Source organism: Tarenaya hassleriana, unplaced genomic scaffold (assembly GCF_000463585.1).
Source record: "Tarenaya hassleriana unplaced genomic scaffold, ASM46358v1 Cleome18, whole genome shotgun sequence".
Classification (NCBI taxonomy): domain Eukaryota; kingdom Viridiplantae; phylum Streptophyta; class Magnoliopsida; order Brassicales; family Cleomaceae; genus Tarenaya; species Tarenaya hassleriana.
In genome coordinates this window covers 599,668-619,067 of record NW_010965216.1, presented here as the reverse complement: position 1 = coordinate 619,067, position 19,400 = coordinate 599,668, and the positions used below count along the sequence as shown (strand labels likewise).

Here is a 19,400-nt window from a genome sequence, read left to right as displayed (position 1 = left end):
AATTATCAGAAATATGATATGGTAATTGAGATTTTATATGCCAAATTAATCAAGTAATCATGCTTCGGCTTTTATCTTGTCATTCTATTGTTAAAATATACAAACAATAATTAGTGAATTGTTACAAAACCATCCCAAACGTTTAAAACGGTGTTGATTCAAGATTATACAAACAATAATCAGTGAATTGTATATGTATATATATACACACGATTTCTTCAATTTTTTTCCAATCAAGAAAACTAATAATTACCGAATCAATATCATGTAATGTATAATAATAAGAAATTCAACAAAAAAAAATGTATAATAATAAGAAATGTACGATATATCTGATAATAACCAAAAAAAAACATGTGGGTCAACTAGAGCCAGCTCGGGTCGTCGCCAAACATGAGGTTTTGTCTCTCTCTGTCTTTTTCGTAGGGAAAACGACAAAAACAGTTGACACGTGTTCTGTCGGTTCCCACGTGTGAGTCCTTTTTCTTGTCTCAAAACTCTCTCCATATATATGTAAACCCTTAGCAAGCATCATCATCTAATTTTTCATTTATAGAAAAATAAATAAAACTCTTTAACTTTTTTTTTTCATATAGAATTCCCATTAAAATCCTACAAAATTGAATATTCAGTCTCTCCTTTTGATCCAAATGGGCATTTTCCTCCTCATCCGTACCGTGGGAAAGTTGACAATCGTATCTTCTTCGGCCACCCATCTGCAAGTCAAGTGTATGTATTCATTTGTATGATTCAATTGCGAATGTATTATAATATTCCATAGTATAATCAAATCCTAAATCTAATAAAGCATTTAGCACACATTTAATTTCGTAGAGTTGAATTTTGTAGCCATTTTTTAAATGATCGAAGGTATAATATGTATGTAAATTCTAATTATTATTGTTTTTAAGTGAACGAAAATTCTGATTTTGTACAATTCAAATTTACTCCAACTAATCAACAAAAACAAGTGAGACCAAGGGGTTGAATGAACGTTTTTAAAATCTAAAAAAAAAAAAATTGACAATCAAAAGATTTTATAAATTTAGTTTTTTCTAGAAATTTTGAAAACCATTTTAATGAATAAAGCTCCATTTTTTTTTACGATGGGAAACCCCTATCCTACCACCTTTCGGGTCGGACACCGAACACCGCAACGCCTCTCAACCCATGGGCCGGACGAGAACGACATCAGGACAGCATCGCGGACCTGAAAAAAACCTACCGCCCTACGCAGTAGCCGACAAACCACGCAGAGCATGTAAACCAGCCTCTAAAGCTGACCGGCTCAAGGGAAGTTTCCATACCTAGGTTTCGAATCCACAACCTCTTAATAGAGGGGAGTTGTCATTAACCACTAGGCTGGGGACTCCCCCTAAAGCTCCATTTTTTGGATTTACAAAAGTTACAAAAATCAAAAACCCCAAACTAATTAAAAGCTTAAAATCAAAAACTAAAAATTCAAAAATAAAAACTATCATCGATAAAATACTAAATTGATGCTGGTAAGTCATTTTGTCGAAGATATATAAGATCTTTTTTCTACGAATAAAACCCTATTTTTGTTCTTTTTTTAAATGAACCCAACCGAGCAAGAGAAAAAAACGTTACATAAATATGATATATATATATATATATGGATATATATATATACCTGAACCGAGTGACGAGATGGTGGAGGAAAATGGAAGCTTCGAGGCGAGCCAAGTCGAGACCAGGGCACAATCTCTGACCACCTCCGAAAGGAGTGAAGCTACTTGTGTTCGTGTCTTTGTCCTGTCCAAAAACCATCATTTTTTGAATTTATTCATAACATATATATATAATTCAAATTAATATATGATGGTCCACATAACTATATTTTTAAAACAAAAAATAAAAAAAAAATAGAAATAAGGGGGTCTTATTATGGTACTTGCTGCCATCTCCAAGGATTGAAATGGTAGGGAGAGTCGTAATAGGAAGGGTCGAGGTGAACAGATCGGAAATAAGCCATGAAGCACCATCCCTTTGGTATCACGTTCCCTTTTATCTCCACATCCCTCACCGCTTTCCTCATCACTCCTATTATCACGTTCCCCATCCTTAGGGTCTCCGTTATCACCTATATACACACATTATACCATACCAATATATATATATATATATATATAAGAATATAAGCAAATGGAAAAACGATATACACTCGTGATGCATGGTGTTACCTTTTGTGTAAAGGGCAACGAGAGATAGTCGTTCCAATATAAAGGCTCCCCTCTTTCATCCTTGAAGCTTTTCAACTTCATGTTTTCTTCCTGCAAAAAAATTTAAATAAATAAACAAGGTCGACTATATATTAAGTCACCCTGTGTGTATATATATATATATATATATATATATATATATATACGTATAAGATACGAAACTATGGCGTACGGTTAGGTGGTGGAGGGCAGAGGGGGAATCGGAGAGGAATTTAACGGCGAGAGTGATGAGGACGGGGACGGAATCCTGGCCCGGTATCATCATGTCTATCATGTTGTTCGCTATCAATTCGTCCGTGAACTGCCCGCTCGCGTCTCTGAGCAGCACTTCCACCGCGTCTTTATTCGGACCGCCCTTCACCTCATCCTCATCATCGTTTTCCCTTTTGGACCGTATGATGTTGTGCACCAGCTTCACCATTCTCTTCTTCGCCTGCAGAAACCCAACATCATACGATCATCTTTATTAACACCCATTTAATAAATTAATAAAAAAAAATTTTAAAAAAAAAGATGAAAAAGACACGTGCCTGAAGAGATCTGTGGAGTTGGGTTCCGGGGAGATCAATGGGAAGGGACATGAGACCGGAGATGAACTCCTCGAACTCTTTCTTCAGCACTCCCAACTCATCTCCTCTGTCTACGCTCATCAATGCCTTGGCCAGCACTTTGAACGCAATCTATATGCCAAATATTTCCCACACAAAAAAAAAAAAATTATACACTCAATCAATAAAACAATTTTTTACAATAACTAAAATATAAGAGAAAATTATTATTATTATTATTATCATTACCTAACTTTTATGGATGTAATAATTGTGACCATGTTCTTACAGACAATATAATTTCATGTCACATCATTATGATAGAACCTCACACGTAGGGGAGGGGCTAGAGCAAAATTTCCAAAATCGCCCCAATCATATTATTTTTTTTTTCTACACGAATGTCTATCATCATTGGATTAGACATCGTAACGCACACGAACGCCAATTCACATACACACATTTGCATATATATACAAGTGTGTGTGTATATATATATATGCCTTCCCTTTTTGAAACGGTCAGAACGTAACCAATAGGTGAAATTCAAAAAGATCGATATAATTATTATAGAAAAAAACCTAAATATATATGTTTTAAAATGTAATGACGAAAGAAGTTGAGAAGATCGAATTTAACCTTTGCATGGAATCAAACTATGAGGAGATAGTAGCCCATATATATATATATATATATGTAGAGTCTTATGGATATGCACAAAACCCAAAGAACAAGATGCTCTCTCTACATGTGTTTGGTTCTCTTGCTGCTTCGCAAAATTTAAGAAGAATCCAATTTTAAAAAAAATATTTAACAAGAGTCCAAAATAAATAGAATCTTTTGTTTTCCTCCCACCGTTGGGTCTATATATATATATATATATATATAATAAAACAAGTGCATAATAAACTACAACAAAAAATAAAACAATATCTAAGAGTAGTCCCTAAAATAAACACCTCTCTCTAAATCTAAAGTTTTCGTTTTTCACAAGTTTCTTTTTTGTTTTGCACCTTGACGACTGTATATATTAAGAGTTTGGTAGTCACTTCATTCAATAATTATTCAAATAAAGCCAGCATCTCTACGGATGTATACATACGGAAAAAAACCCAGTAAATCATATATATATATATATATATATATATATATATTGGTATATCTGTGCGTGCGTGTGTCATATTCTACAAGTTAGTTGAATTTAAATGTAGGAAGCCCATTAGACCCCACGTGATCAAACCAAGAAAACACCCATTTAAATTGACCCGACAAAGAAATTGAAACGAGACTAAAGTGTGTTTGTGTGGGTGTGAGCGAGAGAGAGAGAGAGAGAGAGAGAGAGACTCACGTTCTTGGAGACATCTTGGACGAGGACGGGTTGGTCGTCGGACCAATTATCCATAGATTCCTTCACATAGATTTGCATGTCCGCTGTGATTTGAGCTTTGAGAAGCGAAGACTTGAAGAAAGAACCCACGAGCCCATGGATCCTCCTCTGCAAGCTTCCATTGATGAGCAGAATCGAGGATTTCCCCATCAGCTCCGTCAAAGATTTCGGGTAAAACGGTACGAAAGCCTTGGAATCGCTCTGAAGAACAACCCTGTTCACTTCTGCATCCGTCGACACAATCGTAGGTGTCCCGAATATGTGCGACTTGAACACTCTCCCATACCTATATATATCCCGGCCCATATACACGCACACACACATATATATAAACAATACCCTAATGAGTGAATTATGTTTACGTACGAATAATATTATCACAAAACGAGGAACACCCATGTCCTAAAATCTTGAGATATATATTCCGTAGAAGGAGTGGAACTTACAGGAGGCGACGCTTGTCCATGAAGCTCTCGGGCTGGTCGGAGTAGGCACAGGACACGAACTCGATGGTTTCTCCGACGAGAGGCCATCCGAGGTTGCCTTGGGGAAGGTTTGGCCCATGAGAGAGGATTTTCTTGGTCAAAGTCAACGATATTGAGGGCGACGACCGGAGACTGCATTTCATCTTGTTGAAGAGGAGAATCACGAGGAGGAGGAGGAAGAAGTTGAAGAGGAAGAGAGGGAGAGAAAGAGAAGAAGTGTCCATTTTTCTTTTTCTTTTGCCACTTAGCCGCACGGATGGGTGTTTTTAATTGTCTTTTTGGACTTTGAGTCTGTCTTTGCTTCTCTTTATATAGAGCTTTAATCATGCTCTTGTGTGCCTAATCATGTTCAATATTTTAAGAAATAAAAATAATAATAAAGATAATTATTTTATGATATTTTGTGTGAATATTTTTATTTTATAATTTATTGCGATGATTTAGATTGAATATTAAATGTGATAGATAAATTAGAATTGCTCTCGAATTACTGTCTTATCTATGGAAAATCTTTGATCCGTGTGAAGAATCTATTCGATATATATATATATATAGAGTCTTTGTTTATTTTTATTTTTCGGTGGTAGATATCATTAATTGTCAAAACGGCGATGGAGGATCAACCTATTGAAAAATAAATACAAAAATTAAAAAGAAAAAAAAAGAAAATAGAACAACAATCTTTTCTTTTTATTATATTATGTACAATGAAAATGTATTTCATATTTATAATAAATCTTATAAAATAATTAGGAAAGAAATTACATAAAAAAATCTGATATAACCTAATAAATTTAAAAATAATTGGTACAATTGATTTTATTTGATTTTTATCTCTAACATTGGCAGATCTAGGAAGGATTATCCCTAGGGCAAATGATTCATATGATCTAATTTTTAAAGAAAAAAACTAAAAAAATGAAAGAAGAACACGAGGGGCACTAAAAAATATTTAGGGGGCATTTCAGTTTTTTTAATTAAAATTTTATATAAATTATAACTAAATTGATATTTTGTACTCAAATTGGTGGGGTACAAAATTGATTTTGAAAAATGTAAAAGTCAATTTTGAAAAAAAAATGCGATATAAAAAATTCATAGATATTTTCATTGTTTTTGAAAAAATCTATAAACACAAAATATCATTAATTTATAAGGTGTATTATCCATTTTAAAATCATTTCGATTGATTTTGAAATTCTAACTTTAACTCTTTTGATATAACACTTTGTTTAATCTTAGAGTTTTTAGTTTTAACTTATTTTTGTCATAACACATCATTTTAAATTTCGAATTTTATTCTTTTTTAAACAATTTGGATATTTGAACATTTAAAACGCAAAGAAATAGAAGATTAAAAAAATTAAATAAATAAAAAATAAATAGATCAGATCGTAACCACACTCTAATAACATATTGAAAAATAAAATATAGAAACTAAAAAGACAGAAAAGAAGTGAAATAGAACAAGAATATTTTTATTATTAATCTTTTTTATTATATTAAGTACCATGGAAATGCATCTCATATTTATAATAAATCTTATAGAATAAAGAACGAAATTACATAAAAAGATCTGACATAACCTAATAAGTTAAAAAAATAATTGATACAATTGATATTATTTGATTTGTATCTCTAATTCCTATCAATCATATCTAACATTTATATATAATATTTTTAAATCCATATTTATTTCTTTATTTCAACATTCTCCTTCAGAATTGACTTTGAAAAAATGTAAAAATTAATATTGAAGAAAAAATGCGACAAAAAAAATTTATAAACATTTTCATTGTCATTGAAAAAATCCATAAACACAAAATATCATTTATTTAGAGAGTATTATCCATTTTCAAATCATTTCGTTTGGCTTCAAAATTCTAACTCTTTTGACATAAAACTTCGCTTAATCTTAGAGTTTTTAGTTTTAACCTTTTTTTTTTGTCATAACACATCGTTTGAATTTGGATTTTTATTCTCCTTTGAATGATTTGGATATATGAACATCTAAAACGCAAATAAATACGAGATTAGAAAATTTAAATAAGAAAAAAAAAAAAGAACAAATAAATCAGATCGTAACAAGGCTCAGATACCATATTGAAAAATAAAATATAGAAACTAAAAAGAAAGAAAAAAAGAGAAAAATAGAATAAAATACTTTTATTATTAAATCTTTTCTTTTCATTATATTACATATAATGAAAATGCATCTCATATTTATAATAAATCTTATAGAATAAAGAAGAAAATTACATAAAAAGATGTGACATAATCTAATAAGTTAAAAAATAATTGATACAATTGATATTATTTGATTTGTATCTCTAATTGATATCAATCATATATAACATTTAGAATATATTTAAATCAATTATATATTTTCAAATCTATATTTACTTCTTTATTTGAACACAAACAAGATCCAAGAAGCACTCTTTTACTCTCATATCGTATTAAAATATTGAGGGATAATTTTTAAATTTTTTATTATTCAAACAATATATATATACACAACGAAGTCGTGCGAATTAGAAATATTATTCATAATTTATTCAAACAATATATATACACAACTAAAAATTTATATATATATATATACACACACACAAACACATATGTTGAGAAATGATTCAATTAAGTCACTTCCACTCGGTCTCTTACGTTGAGAGTGAGAAACTTTTATTCAACTCTACATATATTACATATGATTAATAATATAAAACTATGAGATATAACTATTTATGTATTATAACACAAATATGTAACGACGTTTTGGTAATTTTTAAATTATATGCACAGATATCAAAGTTATAGCATATAACCAAAATTCATAAATATGGTATTTTAAAAAAATAGAATTAGAGTAAAGTGAAGGAAAGAATGTATTTGTGGGTCTGCTTGGTGCGCCTTCGTGTGAAGCTCCAACCACCTTTTTTCCTTTTTTTCTTAATTATTTTTAAATTTTTCATATACATAAATACATACATCCGTATTACGTATATAGTCGAGTGTTGTGTATGTATACATGAAAACTCTTTAAATATTCACGTATTTAGAAAAAGACCATTTTATTTTGTATTTACCATAAGTATAAAATTTAGATAAGGATATTTAATTCCGATTAGATAAACCATCATTAATTACGATTGAACATGGAATTTTGTTTACATCATCCACGATCTATTTCGAATAACTTTTTGTCTTTACAAACTAAATCTGCTTGGTATTTGATCATATCGGATTCGTTACAAATCGGTGCCAAGCTACTTCCACTTGCAAAGTCGGTCCAAGTTTTATATTAATTAATTAATGGACGTTCTATAAAATATAAGATCGAACATTTAATTATTATGGCCAAATCAAATCTCCTTATCATTAGACCACATGTTCACCTCCTCATTTTCCACATATATATGGTTGCATGCCTGAGTGTGTGTATATGTATATATGTATATATTATGTATATATGGATCCTAATGGAGTGAGATTCTCTGGCCGCTCGTTGTATGCTTTTCTATATATATATATATATATATATATATATATATATATATATATATGTATGTATATGTATATATATGAATTTAGAGACTAAAAGCAACACTTTCTCTCATAGCTTTCAACATCTCACCTTTGACTGTTTTGCCAAACAAGAAAATAGGCCCATCGCTTTTCATTCGCTTTTCCTTATTTTTCCAAAATATAAAATATACATATATACTTTTTAGTGTGTGTGTGTGTGTATAGTTTTATAATATCTCCGTTTATAAGGTTTATTTCCTTCATGCTTATACCTAACTTGGGGAGGATCGATTATCTTATTACCATATGATTAATCACTTTTTATGAAAATGTGTTTATTCACACTTTGATCATATGCAATTATTGCATTTGAACCGGCTTGGCTGATTTGGTAAATTAATTATACATTAATATCCCATAAGTTAATGTATTGAATTATATAACTTAAATATTTTATGTAAAAAATAATAGAACCAAAAGGAAAATAAAATGAAAAAATAAAGCAAAATTGTAGCTCCCCATATTATCTTCTTTTTTTTTTTGGGAATTTGTAGAATTGTTTTCATTTGGACCATCTCTCCATGTGAGAAGATCAACTTGAAATTAGAATATTTTCCCCAATTTTAATTTTAACTTTAACAGTCTCTATCTAGGGTTTTGGATAGCCAAGAACATGATCCTTGTCCCCCATTGGTGAAAATGATGCTACTAGTCAACCAAACCAACACGATCATCTCTGTCCCTTTGATGAAAATGATGCTCCCCTAGATCTTTGTGTAATTTATGAATATACTATGGAAACATTACGTGTATATACATATACATGTACTATATACACACATATATACATGAAAGATACATTGTGTTCATTGGGATAAGTTAACCAAAGAACATCCATCATCAAGTGTGACTGAAACATGTTCAGAAAGCAACAAATCTTAATACCCACATGACCAAAAACTGAACCCAACATCAAACAGCAAGTGGTTTCTGTATCAAACCACAAGAACTCAATTGATGGAAGCTGTCGATTGATCATCAGAGGTTGGGAATGGTTTTGGCTCTGATGAATTGTTTCAGAATCGCTTTCTCTTCATCCATCCTCTTCTTTTCTTCGGGGTCTTTCGGTTTCACCTTCCTTTTCTCATCCAACATCCATTTGAAGAGCTCTCGTTGTTCTTTCTCCGGTATTGGCTCACGTGCCTTCACTGGCTCTGCAGCTACAGCCAGAGAATGAGGTTTTTCTGCGGTAACCAATAATGGAGGAACAGTCTTGGTCTCGGTCTCAGTCTCTTCACTTGATGGGGATGTGTTATCTTTCTTGGTTCTAAAATATACATAACCTGCATAAGATATACGTCCAAGACACAGAAAATAAGTTTAGGATCTCAACAGGCAAGAAAGCATTCTCATTTTCAAAAATGCGGTATAAAGTTTTTAACTTTAACCACTGAGGAAAAAGAACAAGTGAAAACCCGAGTCCTGATGAGGGTAGGTGTCGATAGGTTAGAACATGACCATAGAGGTGGCCCTATGGACCACAAGATGGAATTTTTTTTTTTCAGTTTCTCAATGATTGATTCTTCAGCAGATGACACTCAACAATGGCGGAAAAAGAAGGGTACTGTAGAATAGTTGTGTCCCATGAAACGATGGAAAAACAAAAAACAGAGCACAATGCGTAGAGAGACCCCCACCCCCCGGGACAAAAAACGAAAAACAGAGACGAGAAACGAAATCTGTCCACAGAAAAAAAACAAGAGTAGAAATGGGATATGATTTCCAGAAAGTGTAGCATCAAATGGCAACGGAATTCTACAAAGCAACAGAATGAAATATCAAGAAACTATATTAAGCCGAAAGCTAAAAGCTTTGTGAGACCAAGTCTTAGTAATGGAGATCAATCTTAGTCCACACAAGGGGGTTTGTTAATTGAGACATTAGAGAATGTCGTAAAAGCTAATACGAGTTTTCATGCAACTAAAGGGGACAGAACAAGAAACAGAGATATAGAATCTAGACTTGTGTCTCATCCTCTATATGTAACTTGCAGTTAGGAAACAAACAGAGCACACTCAAGGGCTATTTCCGACAGAAGGAATGCTAATTACTGATAGCATATAACACCATAGTTCAAGAAAACTCGAGAATAGATCACCAATGTGATTTCTTAACGACACGATAAGACAACAAGCCACCGAAAGGTGGAAATCGTAAAGGGAATAAAGAAGCAAAGATTAAAGATGTCGAGGTAGATTGTGACGATGAGACAAGATCTGATTCTGTAACTTTGCGCAACTACATCAAGAATCCAAGCATGTGCAAATTAGTTGGCCTGAAACATCCGTTGGGAGACAATCATTATGGTAAACATGGTTTCCTTACATGTCAAAGACATTAACATAGCTTACACACCGAAGATCATTGCTTGTTAGTTCTTACAACATGGCAAACTCCTGGTTGTGCAAAAATTGTTATTGGGATTGGAAGAAAAAGTTTAACAATGTGATACATACAAGGCAAGTGCATATGATCAAAGAGCAAAGAACACAGTGCATTTACAAGCGAGATCATTCATACACAGGACACTGCTCTAAAGCCAAAGCCTCGTGAGATAAGAATCCTACTCTAAACAGAATCAGCACAATCAGATTCGATGAAAACAAGGTCAGAACCAGAGATGGGTTGGGTTGGGTTGTTTACCTCCGACGGCGAGATTGACGGTCAAGAGAAGCGGCCAGAGAAACTTGTTCCGCCGAACGAAGGATTCCTTCGGCGGCGGCGGCGGAGGAACAGAACCGCCGTGCGATGCCGATGATGATGACGATGGAGGTACAGTGAAGTCCTTCGCCTTGGCTTGAGCTTGCTTCACCTGAGCTGTAATGGCGGACCCAGAAACCGATCGCAATCAAAACGAGATCGAGACTCGATCAAAGAGGGTAAACCACCAAGAGCAAGAAGATTTTTTGCGTGAGCTGGGCAAAGCGACATCTTGTGTTTGTTTGAAAAACAGAAAAGATGGATCAATGATTAGGGTTTTGTTGTCGTTACCCTTGTTGGGTTTATTGGTGTAGAGCTTCGGACCTTCATCGCTCATGGCGATTCACCGATTTCTTCTTCTACTTCGCTTTCTTCAGTTTTCCTGTTTTACGGAGAGGGGAAGAAATTGTACGGACCGGGTTTTTGATCTAATAAAAGATCAAACGAACCAAAAGTTGGAATAATTTAGCAGAGAAAAATCATCTGTGGTTTGACTCTACAGGATTCATAATCAAGGCTTCAACTTTCGCAAAAGTAGGGATTTTTTTCCCCCAATTCCACGAAAAATCTGAGATTTTTTTTTTGACGAACCAAAGATGTTCAAGAGATTGAAGATTCTACGAAACCCTCAGAAACAAACCCAACTGCAGAAATCATAAAATCACAAGAAATTTACCAGAAAGTTTGAAACTTATGTACGAAATCCTAATTTGGTCATCTTACATGATTGAAGTTTTACACCCTTACGGCTCCAATAACAAGAGAATTCAAAGTAAATAAAAGGGAGAGGGGGAGAAGAAAAACAACTGATCATCATCATCATCAGCTCAGCTCCAGCCTCGTCCTCCACTGCCGTATCTACTCCCACGGTCTCGGAATCCTCCTGGATCCATCGATATGGCAAATCAATCCATAACGTTACAACACGTAAAAAATAGATCGTAATTCGTGTATATCAAATACTTGTCTCGCATTTAGTTGCAGACCCACGTGCTAATAACTCCTCTTATGAACGTGTTTCAGCAGTTACATGATGTGGCATTAGCATGCATGTCTTAAATTATGTATTTGGTTGAGGTGATAAACTGACCTGGAGGGGGAGGAGGGGCACCACGACCCATTGCTGCCAATTCGGGACTGACCCTCTGCTCAGCTTCCTCCAGTATGTTGATAAGATCCTTTACAAATCTCGCGTTTGCAGCCGTGAAGAAAGTGTAGGCCGTGCCCTTGGCCCCAGCCCTACCCGTCCGTCCTATCCGATGCACATAATCCTCCAGTGATCCAGGAAAATCGTAGTTTATCACGTACTTCACGTCTTTCACGTCTGCCACAGAGATTTAATAAAGCGAAATCATCGGATAAGAGAGCGTGCAAGAAAACCGGTATAGAATGAAGTGGAAGAGCATGTTGGAAAACCGTTACCTAATCCACGAGCTGCAACATCGGTTGCAGTCATTATAGGACTTTTTCCCGATCTGAACTCTGACAGAACCCAATCCCTCTCGGCTTGACTTTTATCTCCGTGAATTGACAGAGCAGGCCAACCATCCATGCGGAGCTGCCGAGTGATCTGATCACAACCCTTTTTGGTATCGAGGAAGATTAGTATTCTGCTTCCGTCCATTATGTCTTCGAGCAACTTCACCAATCTAAAATGCCAGGACAGTTCTATCAATCACCATGATTGCCATAACAATGGAAATGAGAGAGGCAGAGAGCATCGCAAGGGACACATACTTGTTATATTTTTGGTTTTCAGAAATGACATCAACGATTTGTCGGATTGCACGATTAGCTTTTAAATCAGAAGATCCTATTATCACCTGCAAAAAATCCCAAGAAGACTCCTTGAGTTTTTGTGTATAACACACCTAAGTAGATGTTATGTGTCCTTGAAACACGACATGGATCCTAAGCAGAAAAAGAAGCAGCTCTCTTACTTTATATGCGTTATAAAGAAATTTCCTAGCCAATTGCTCCACCTCCTTAGGCCAAGTAGCACTCCAATACAAAGTTTGACGGTCTGGACGAATCTGCAAAGGGTTTAGGAACACCAGAACAAACAGAGATATCAAATAAGTAAGGTGCAATGATATAACTGCATCACTAGCCCGACTGATTGACTATCGGCAACATTCCATTACGGTGTATCTTTTGGGACAAAGGAAGGTAATCAGCTCTAGAAATATGCTTGATGGAGGAGAAGAAATAACCTGTGAAACAATTTTCCGAATCTGAGGCTCAAATCCCATATCTAACATCCTATCAGCCTCATCTAAAACAAGGTAAGTAACCCTCCGCAAATTCGTGTGGTTCGACTCCAACATGTCTATTAACCTCCCAGGAGTAGCTATAACGATTTCAACACCTAATCCACAAAGAACAAAAATCATCATCAGCAAACTGAAACATATATACACAATCACTTTGCAGAAGGATGAAAAACGTAGTGAACCAACTCACCTTTCTGGAGATCACGGACTTGAGGTCCTTTTGGAACTCCGCCATAGATACAAGTGCTCTTAATCCTCGATGATGAACCAAATTTAGATGCCTCTTGTTGGATCTGCACCGCAAGTTCGCGGGTAGGAGCAAGAACTAAGACGATTGGGCCATCGCCAGGAGCTGGAAAAAAAATCAACTGAATCAGTTTCATCATTCAAGACAACTGCAGCCCTGTGCAAAAAAATACCGAACCACATCACAGGAGTTCAGAATGGAAATCAATCACTACCTAAAATTGGTTGGGCATTTACATGAACTATTGCTGGTAGTAGATATGAAAGTGTCTTTCCAGACCCAGTTTCAGCAATGCCGATCAGGTCACGTCCCTTCAACGCCATTGGCCAGCCCTGAGATTGTATAGCTGTAGGTTCAGAAAACCCAGCCTTCACTATCTCTTCCATGACATAATCTGATCCGATCAGGAACTTCTCATCAGTATATGTTTAACAAAAGAAAGCTATCCACCAAATCCTTGAAAGCACAACAAATATCAATCTTTAGACTACATCACTCCCAAAATATACAATCTCAGGAGTCAAATGCACAAGCTACATTAAACGAAAGGAACCCAGATAACAATTCTTAAGCGAATCAGTTAAATTAGCATCTCCACATTTCACATCAACAAACCTAAAGCGGCATGGAAACCTGTAATCCACTCTCTCCAAATTCATGAATGAAAATGAAAACCCTATGACCCAAAAAAGTGCAGAAGTAATATATGCCTTTGTCAACTTACCAGGAAATCCAACGTCATGGAAATTTTTGACAGGCTTTGGGATGTCTCGGCCTTCAACGGTGATTTCCCTCCTCTGCCTATAATTTTCCACTTCTGCCTCTGTCATGGCTGCCACCGCAGGGGACTCAGCGTAGAAATTCTTCTCAAAGGGAATCAACCCGTCCAAATCTTGTTTCCGTGGTGATCCAGGACCATCATAATCCCTTCTGCTTGATCCATGACCAGCTGAGCTGCCATATGCTGAAGCCCCACCAAACCCTGAGACACTAAGAAAAACAAGGTTGGAAATGAAACAATCGGAAGCTAAGCAACAAGACTACATCTTCCGACCCACTAACCAAAGCTAAAACCCGTAACCTCGTAAAATTTCAAGGAAATTTATGTACATGATTAGAGAAGAAATCAAATTCAAGTAAAACGCACCCTTGATGAAACCTGCTCAATCGCATTTTGTCAATAAAGAGATTAACCCGATAAGATTAACCGGCACAATCCGTTTTGTTAAGCATACACTACCGCCCAAAGGCTCAGAACATACAGATTAAATGGAGTCAGAAACGAACCCCTAGAAGCTCAATTGAAGCAAAAAAGAACAAAGATTCTACCAGTTCGTAAAGACGTAAACACACGCTCATCAATACAAGAATCTATATGCATGTATACGTACCTTCGACGGTCCCGATAGGAACCGGGATCGCTAGTGCGACTGTCGTAGCGACTCATACTGGTCGTGGAATCAGATGCAACAGATATAAATTCGTACGGAGAGCTGAAGCAGCGAAGAAGAAGAGTTTAGAGAATCGGAAATTCTGTTCGTTAGGGTTTTACGAAATGGGGGAGAGGAGGAAGACGAGGGCCTTTTAACGCTAAAGCTACAGCGCATCTGAATTTAATTCCAAGACAAACAAATCATAAAACGCCACGTGTACAACCACGGTCACCGCCTTATCGCAAATAAAAATAAGATTTTTCGAACCCAGTGAAAAAAAAGGAGGTACGAAAATGGCGATTCTATCGGCAAGCTCTACAGTGAGAGCTGCCTTGGACACGAAACAGAGGCTTCCGTACAATCGCAATGCGCCTCGGAAAGTGAAGAAAAACCCTATTCCTAGCACCTTCGCGCCTCCGCCATCTCCGTCTACGGCAGCTGTCTTAACGACAGGGACCGGCGTATCTGTCGCCGATCTGCTCAAGCGCCCGGCAGTCAAAGGTACCGACGATGCTAAGCTAGGAATTTTGTCGGAACGTGGATAATTTACTTTGCTGTGTACGAAGGTTGGAGGTTTTCGGTGTAATTTGTGTCTGAAATAGTTGCTGAAGACCTTAGAGGTTCATTCAGTGAAGCTTCAACTGGCATTGGGTTTTACCCTTTTGCCCAAAATGCGGAATTCAATGACTCGTGTTTCAAGCTATGTACTTTCATCTCTGTGATGTAACTGAAGAGTCGGATTTGATTTTTTTTTTAAAAACTGTTTAATATGCTGTTCTTGTTCTTTGGTAATGGATTTTGGTAGAAAGCTTTTTTTTTTTAAAGTTTCTGGAAGAGAGATTGTTCACTGAATTGTTTCTTTGTGTAGAAATAGCTGATGAATCTGGTGATACCTATCTGGGATATGAGAGATGGCTTCCAAGTCCTCCCAAAGTGGAGAAGCCTCGATCCATTTTCAATGCTGCCTCCCTTGCATTTGTTGGTGACTCCATCTATGAGGTTATTGTTCCTTGTTGTGTTTGTATTTCATTCTTTTGCCAAAAGTCTTTGTCTTTTGGCATAGAGCAAGTCCTCCGTAGAGTAACTTTCTCGTGTCGGGTGGCATGTAAAACTGTTCGAACATAGATTTTGATCAGCTTTTATACATAACTCGGCCATTGTTTTGGTAATCTTTCTTCTGATGAACCTTACTGCTATCTCACTTGCTCTTTGGTTTCTGCAGTTGTATGCTCGCAGGCATTTTCTTTTCCCTCCACTTAGTATTGAAGAATATAACGATCGTGTTAGAGCTGTTGTGCGATGTGAAGCCCAGGTATCTTATCTTCTTCCACTCGTGTTGCTTTCAGGTCGAGTTTTTTCCTACAAGAACACCCTTTTATGGCCTTGCATAAGTAGTCAAATATCAAGAAAGTGAGACCTTATGTTCAAGTTTGAATCATCAAATTTGGTTTTTCTTGTTTTGGGCATATATAAAGTTCCAACCTTTTTTCCTATGTGCCCCCTTCAGTATGCATTGCTGCAGAAGCTGATGGAAGATAACCTCTTAACAAAGGAAGAAAGGTTAGTGCAGACTAAATCCATCTCTATATCGGTCCAATGTCCAAATTTTGGTAATTGATGAACTTCATCATGCTGCAGAGATGTACTCCGGTGGGGAAAGAATGTAGGTTCAGTCAAAACACGTACAAGAAGGCGTGCTGGTGTTGCTGTCTATAACAAGGCATCATCATTGGAAACACTAGTAAGTGTTCATATCTACTCGTAACTATCTTGTCTAAATAACGAAGCTTGGGTAGTTGTTTTCTTTGTGCTAAGCATTTAAACGTCCCTAGGGATACCGTCTTTTGCTCAAACACGATACCCTTTTCGCTAAAAAAAGTAACAAGATTCTGTGTGTTCATTAAAGATGTAAGCTTTTTGTCCCTGTTTGATCGATCTTCTTCTGGGCAAATCTCTGAGCAAATTTCATCAGGGCACGGTTTGAGAAACTGTTTCGTGTCCTCTGGATTCTGGGTTTTTTCGTTTTCAGATTGGTTATCTGTACCTGACGGATGCGAAAAGATTGGATGAGATCATGGAGAAGCTAGGATTCTCGAGTGGTCGTTCAACAGAGGTGATCGTAGAGGAGGCCAAGCGTAAACTATCAGTACCTGACCAACCCAGTAAGTAAGCATTCTATAAGAGCATAAACTGTCTCATCTTTTTGTCCGAATTCCGCATCACTGAGTGGTGTAACGTCTTCTCCTTCCTCGTTTCCCATATGGGCATAGGATTAATTCAATCAGTTGCTGAAAAAATGAGTCTTGAGTTATAGGATCTTAATCCAACACCATATATATATATATAAATATATAAATGGCCTGTAATATACGATTCCAAGTTTCATGTTAAAAGGCAAGGACTCCGTATCTTTGCACAGAGTATGGAAATATTGCCCTGTCATGAACAAAGCGGACGATCAAGGAAAAATGCTCTGATAAATTCAGAGGAGAGAGAGAGAGAATGAAATTGCAGAAAATGAACTTTGTTAATTAACTCTTAAGTGCATTCGAGCATACTTCGAAGGCTTGCTCTTTTACCTCTTTTACAGAAAGGGTAAGAAAGTCAAAATTTATTTACAGCACCTCTGTTTCTCGATCGTGGAAAAAGAGCATGACAGGGTAATATTACGTTGTGGCTATTTCGGATTTAAAAACCGATAATCATTCGATTTTTATATTGAATTAGATTAGGTTGCGTTCTATTTTGATTTTTCAGTTATTCAAATTGCCCAGTTATAAAAATCATAACCATTCGTTTTTATATCGTATTCGGTTTAGTTACGTTGCCTTTATTGGATTTAGATCGGTTTGTTTATTTGGTTATTAATCAAGTTGATAAACCTTGTTCAGAACAATAATTCTTTAATTTCCTTCTAGTTTTATCGATTTGTACTCTATATTTGATACTTATATTGTAAAAAATATAAATATATTATAATACAAACGTGACAAAAAAAAAATGAAGAAACTGATTTTCACCCATTTGGGTCCAGTATCACTGTATTTGAAATTTTTTGATATTTTGTTTTGGTAGTGTTGTTATTCAAATTTTATTTTAAAACTACTACAAGATAATTTGCTTTTATATGATTTTTTTATCCCATCGACATTTAATTTTATTAATTTGATTTAAAAAATATATATTCATAATTCCATTTATTGGACATAGCCATGATATCAATTCGATTAGAATTGATTTGAATGTCCGTTGATCATCAATATAAGCTAAGTCTTAGCTGTATATTAAATAAACGTTCCCAATAGCATGGTTGGAAACCTGTCAATTTAACTAACACTAATCTTTTTTTTTGGGGGGGGGGGGTCACAAAATTCGTTTATGTTCATAAATGTAACAAATAAATAAAAAGGAATATATATATATATATATATATATATATATATATATATCTTACGTCATGCGGTCTAATCTAGTGGATAAGCAAGACATCAACAAGCCAAGTCAGCATTATCTTAATGTAATCAATACGAAAATCACTTCCTTATAACCGTAGTCTTTTTTTTGGGGGGGGGGGGTCACAAAATTCGTTTATGTTCATAAATGTAACAAATAAATAAAAAGGAATATATATATATATATATATATATATATATATATATATCTTACGTCATGCGGTCTAATCTAGTGGATAAGCAAGACATCAACAAGCCAAGTCAGCATTATCTTAATGTAATCAATACGAAAATCACTTCCTTATCTTAAATAAAACAATGGTTACAACATAAATTAATATTAGAGACATCGAATCATTTCTAACCATTTGCTTATTATTGCGCTAATTCGTTATTATTATTTTATTTTTACTATTTTCTTTATCGACAGGCCCATTTTGGAACTTCTGGGCCCACAAAATTGCCCTTTTACAGCCCACAAACGTCCAGAAAGAATCTTGTTACTATGGCAATGGATTACAATGGACCGACCGAATCCATCAATCAATCAATTTACAGACTTCGAAATAATAAAATAAAATAATTATACCAAGAAGGTTACCGATTATTTATTTCTTTTTAAGAGTACGATCATCAATATTGGGATAAAAGACTGCCATGATAACTGTTTGAGAATTTAACTTTGAAAAAATTTGTTGCTGCCAAATATATCATCTCAAAATCTATATTTTTTTTTCTTTCTTTTACAAACTATATTTTTATATAATTTTTTGACAAAATATCATTATTTTATTATCTAAATGTGCAGGATGAAAAGCAGATTTTTTTAGAAACTGTGTTATCCATAAAAACTGTTTTTCGTCCGAAATAACTATTTTTTATCTGAGAGAACCTGTTTTTATCCGGGAGAACTATTTTTTATCCGGACAAAAAACAGTTATCTCAGACAAAAAAACAGACTCTCCTGGACGAAAAAAGAACTCTTCCGGACAAAAAACAATTCTTCCGACGAAAAACAACTCTTCCGAACAAAAAACAAACTCT

At 35.1% G+C, this 19,400-nt stretch overlaps 4 protein-coding genes across 6 annotated transcripts; 1 reads left to right on the top strand and 3 right to left on the bottom strand.

Annotated features, from left to right (window-relative positions):
* Window positions 1-288: 288 nt before the first annotated feature.
* On the bottom strand, window positions 289-4,993 carry LOC104810577 (3-epi-6-deoxocathasterone 23-monooxygenase). 2 transcript variants are annotated; one of them, XM_019202198.1, is made up of 8 exons: window positions 4,625-4,989; window positions 4,140-4,464; window positions 2,774-2,923; window positions 2,416-2,676; window positions 2,205-2,294; window positions 1,916-2,104; window positions 1,655-1,776; window positions 289-716 (listed from the first exon to the last, which is right to left on the bottom strand). In XM_019202198.1, the coding sequence occupies exons 1-8, from the start codon at window positions 4,885-4,887 to the stop codon at window positions 629-631; spliced, it is 1,488 nt and encodes a 495-aa protein (XP_019057743.1). In that variant the 5' UTR covers window positions 4,888-4,989; the 3' UTR covers window positions 289-628. The 2 variants fall into 2 exon arrangements, with proteins under 2 accessions (XP_019057743.1, XP_019057742.1); XM_019202197.1 differs by lacking the exon at window positions 289-716 and adding an exon at window positions 724-1,229 and having other exon boundaries at window positions 4,625-4,993.
* A 3,988-nt stretch (window positions 4,994-8,981) lies between these two features.
* On the bottom strand, window positions 8,982-11,487 carry LOC104810345. The gene is made up of 3 exons (XM_010536599.2): window positions 11,243-11,487; window positions 10,895-11,068; window positions 8,982-9,534 (listed from the first exon to the last, which is right to left on the bottom strand). Exons 1-3 carry the CDS (start codon window positions 11,286-11,288, stop codon window positions 9,230-9,232), a joined length of 525 nt encoding a protein of 174 aa, XP_010534901.1. The 5' UTR covers window positions 11,289-11,487; the 3' UTR covers window positions 8,982-9,229.
* Window positions 11,488-11,584: 97 nt separating this feature from the next.
* LOC104810346 (DEAD-box ATP-dependent RNA helicase 20) lies at window positions 11,585-15,043 on the bottom strand. Of its 2 annotated transcripts, none has more exons than XM_010536600.1 (10): window positions 14,863-15,043; window positions 14,196-14,461; window positions 13,686-13,865; window positions 13,415-13,576; window positions 13,165-13,319; window positions 12,892-12,984; window positions 12,689-12,774; window positions 12,374-12,600; window positions 12,042-12,275; window positions 11,585-11,834 (listed from the first exon to the last, which is right to left on the bottom strand). In XM_010536600.1, the coding sequence occupies exons 1-10, from the start codon at window positions 14,916-14,918 to the stop codon at window positions 11,779-11,781; spliced, it is 1,515 nt and encodes a 504-aa protein (XP_010534902.1). In that variant the 5' UTR covers window positions 14,919-15,043; the 3' UTR covers window positions 11,585-11,778. The 2 variants fall into 2 exon arrangements, with proteins under 2 accessions (XP_010534902.1, XP_010534903.1); XM_010536601.1 differs by having other exon boundaries at window positions 14,196-14,453; window positions 14,863-15,041.
* Window positions 15,044-15,166: 123 nt separating this feature from the next.
* LOC104810344 (mini-ribonuclease 3) lies at window positions 15,167-17,327 on the top strand. Its single transcript, XM_010536598.1, has 6 exons — window positions 15,167-15,405; window positions 15,773-15,903; window positions 16,127-16,216; window positions 16,412-16,464; window positions 16,543-16,645; window positions 16,934-17,327. Exons 1-6 carry the CDS (start codon window positions 15,198-15,200, stop codon window positions 17,072-17,074), a joined length of 726 nt encoding a protein of 241 aa, XP_010534900.1. The 5' UTR covers window positions 15,167-15,197; the 3' UTR covers window positions 17,075-17,327.
* The last annotated feature ends 2,073 nt before the right edge of the window (window positions 17,328-19,400 follow it).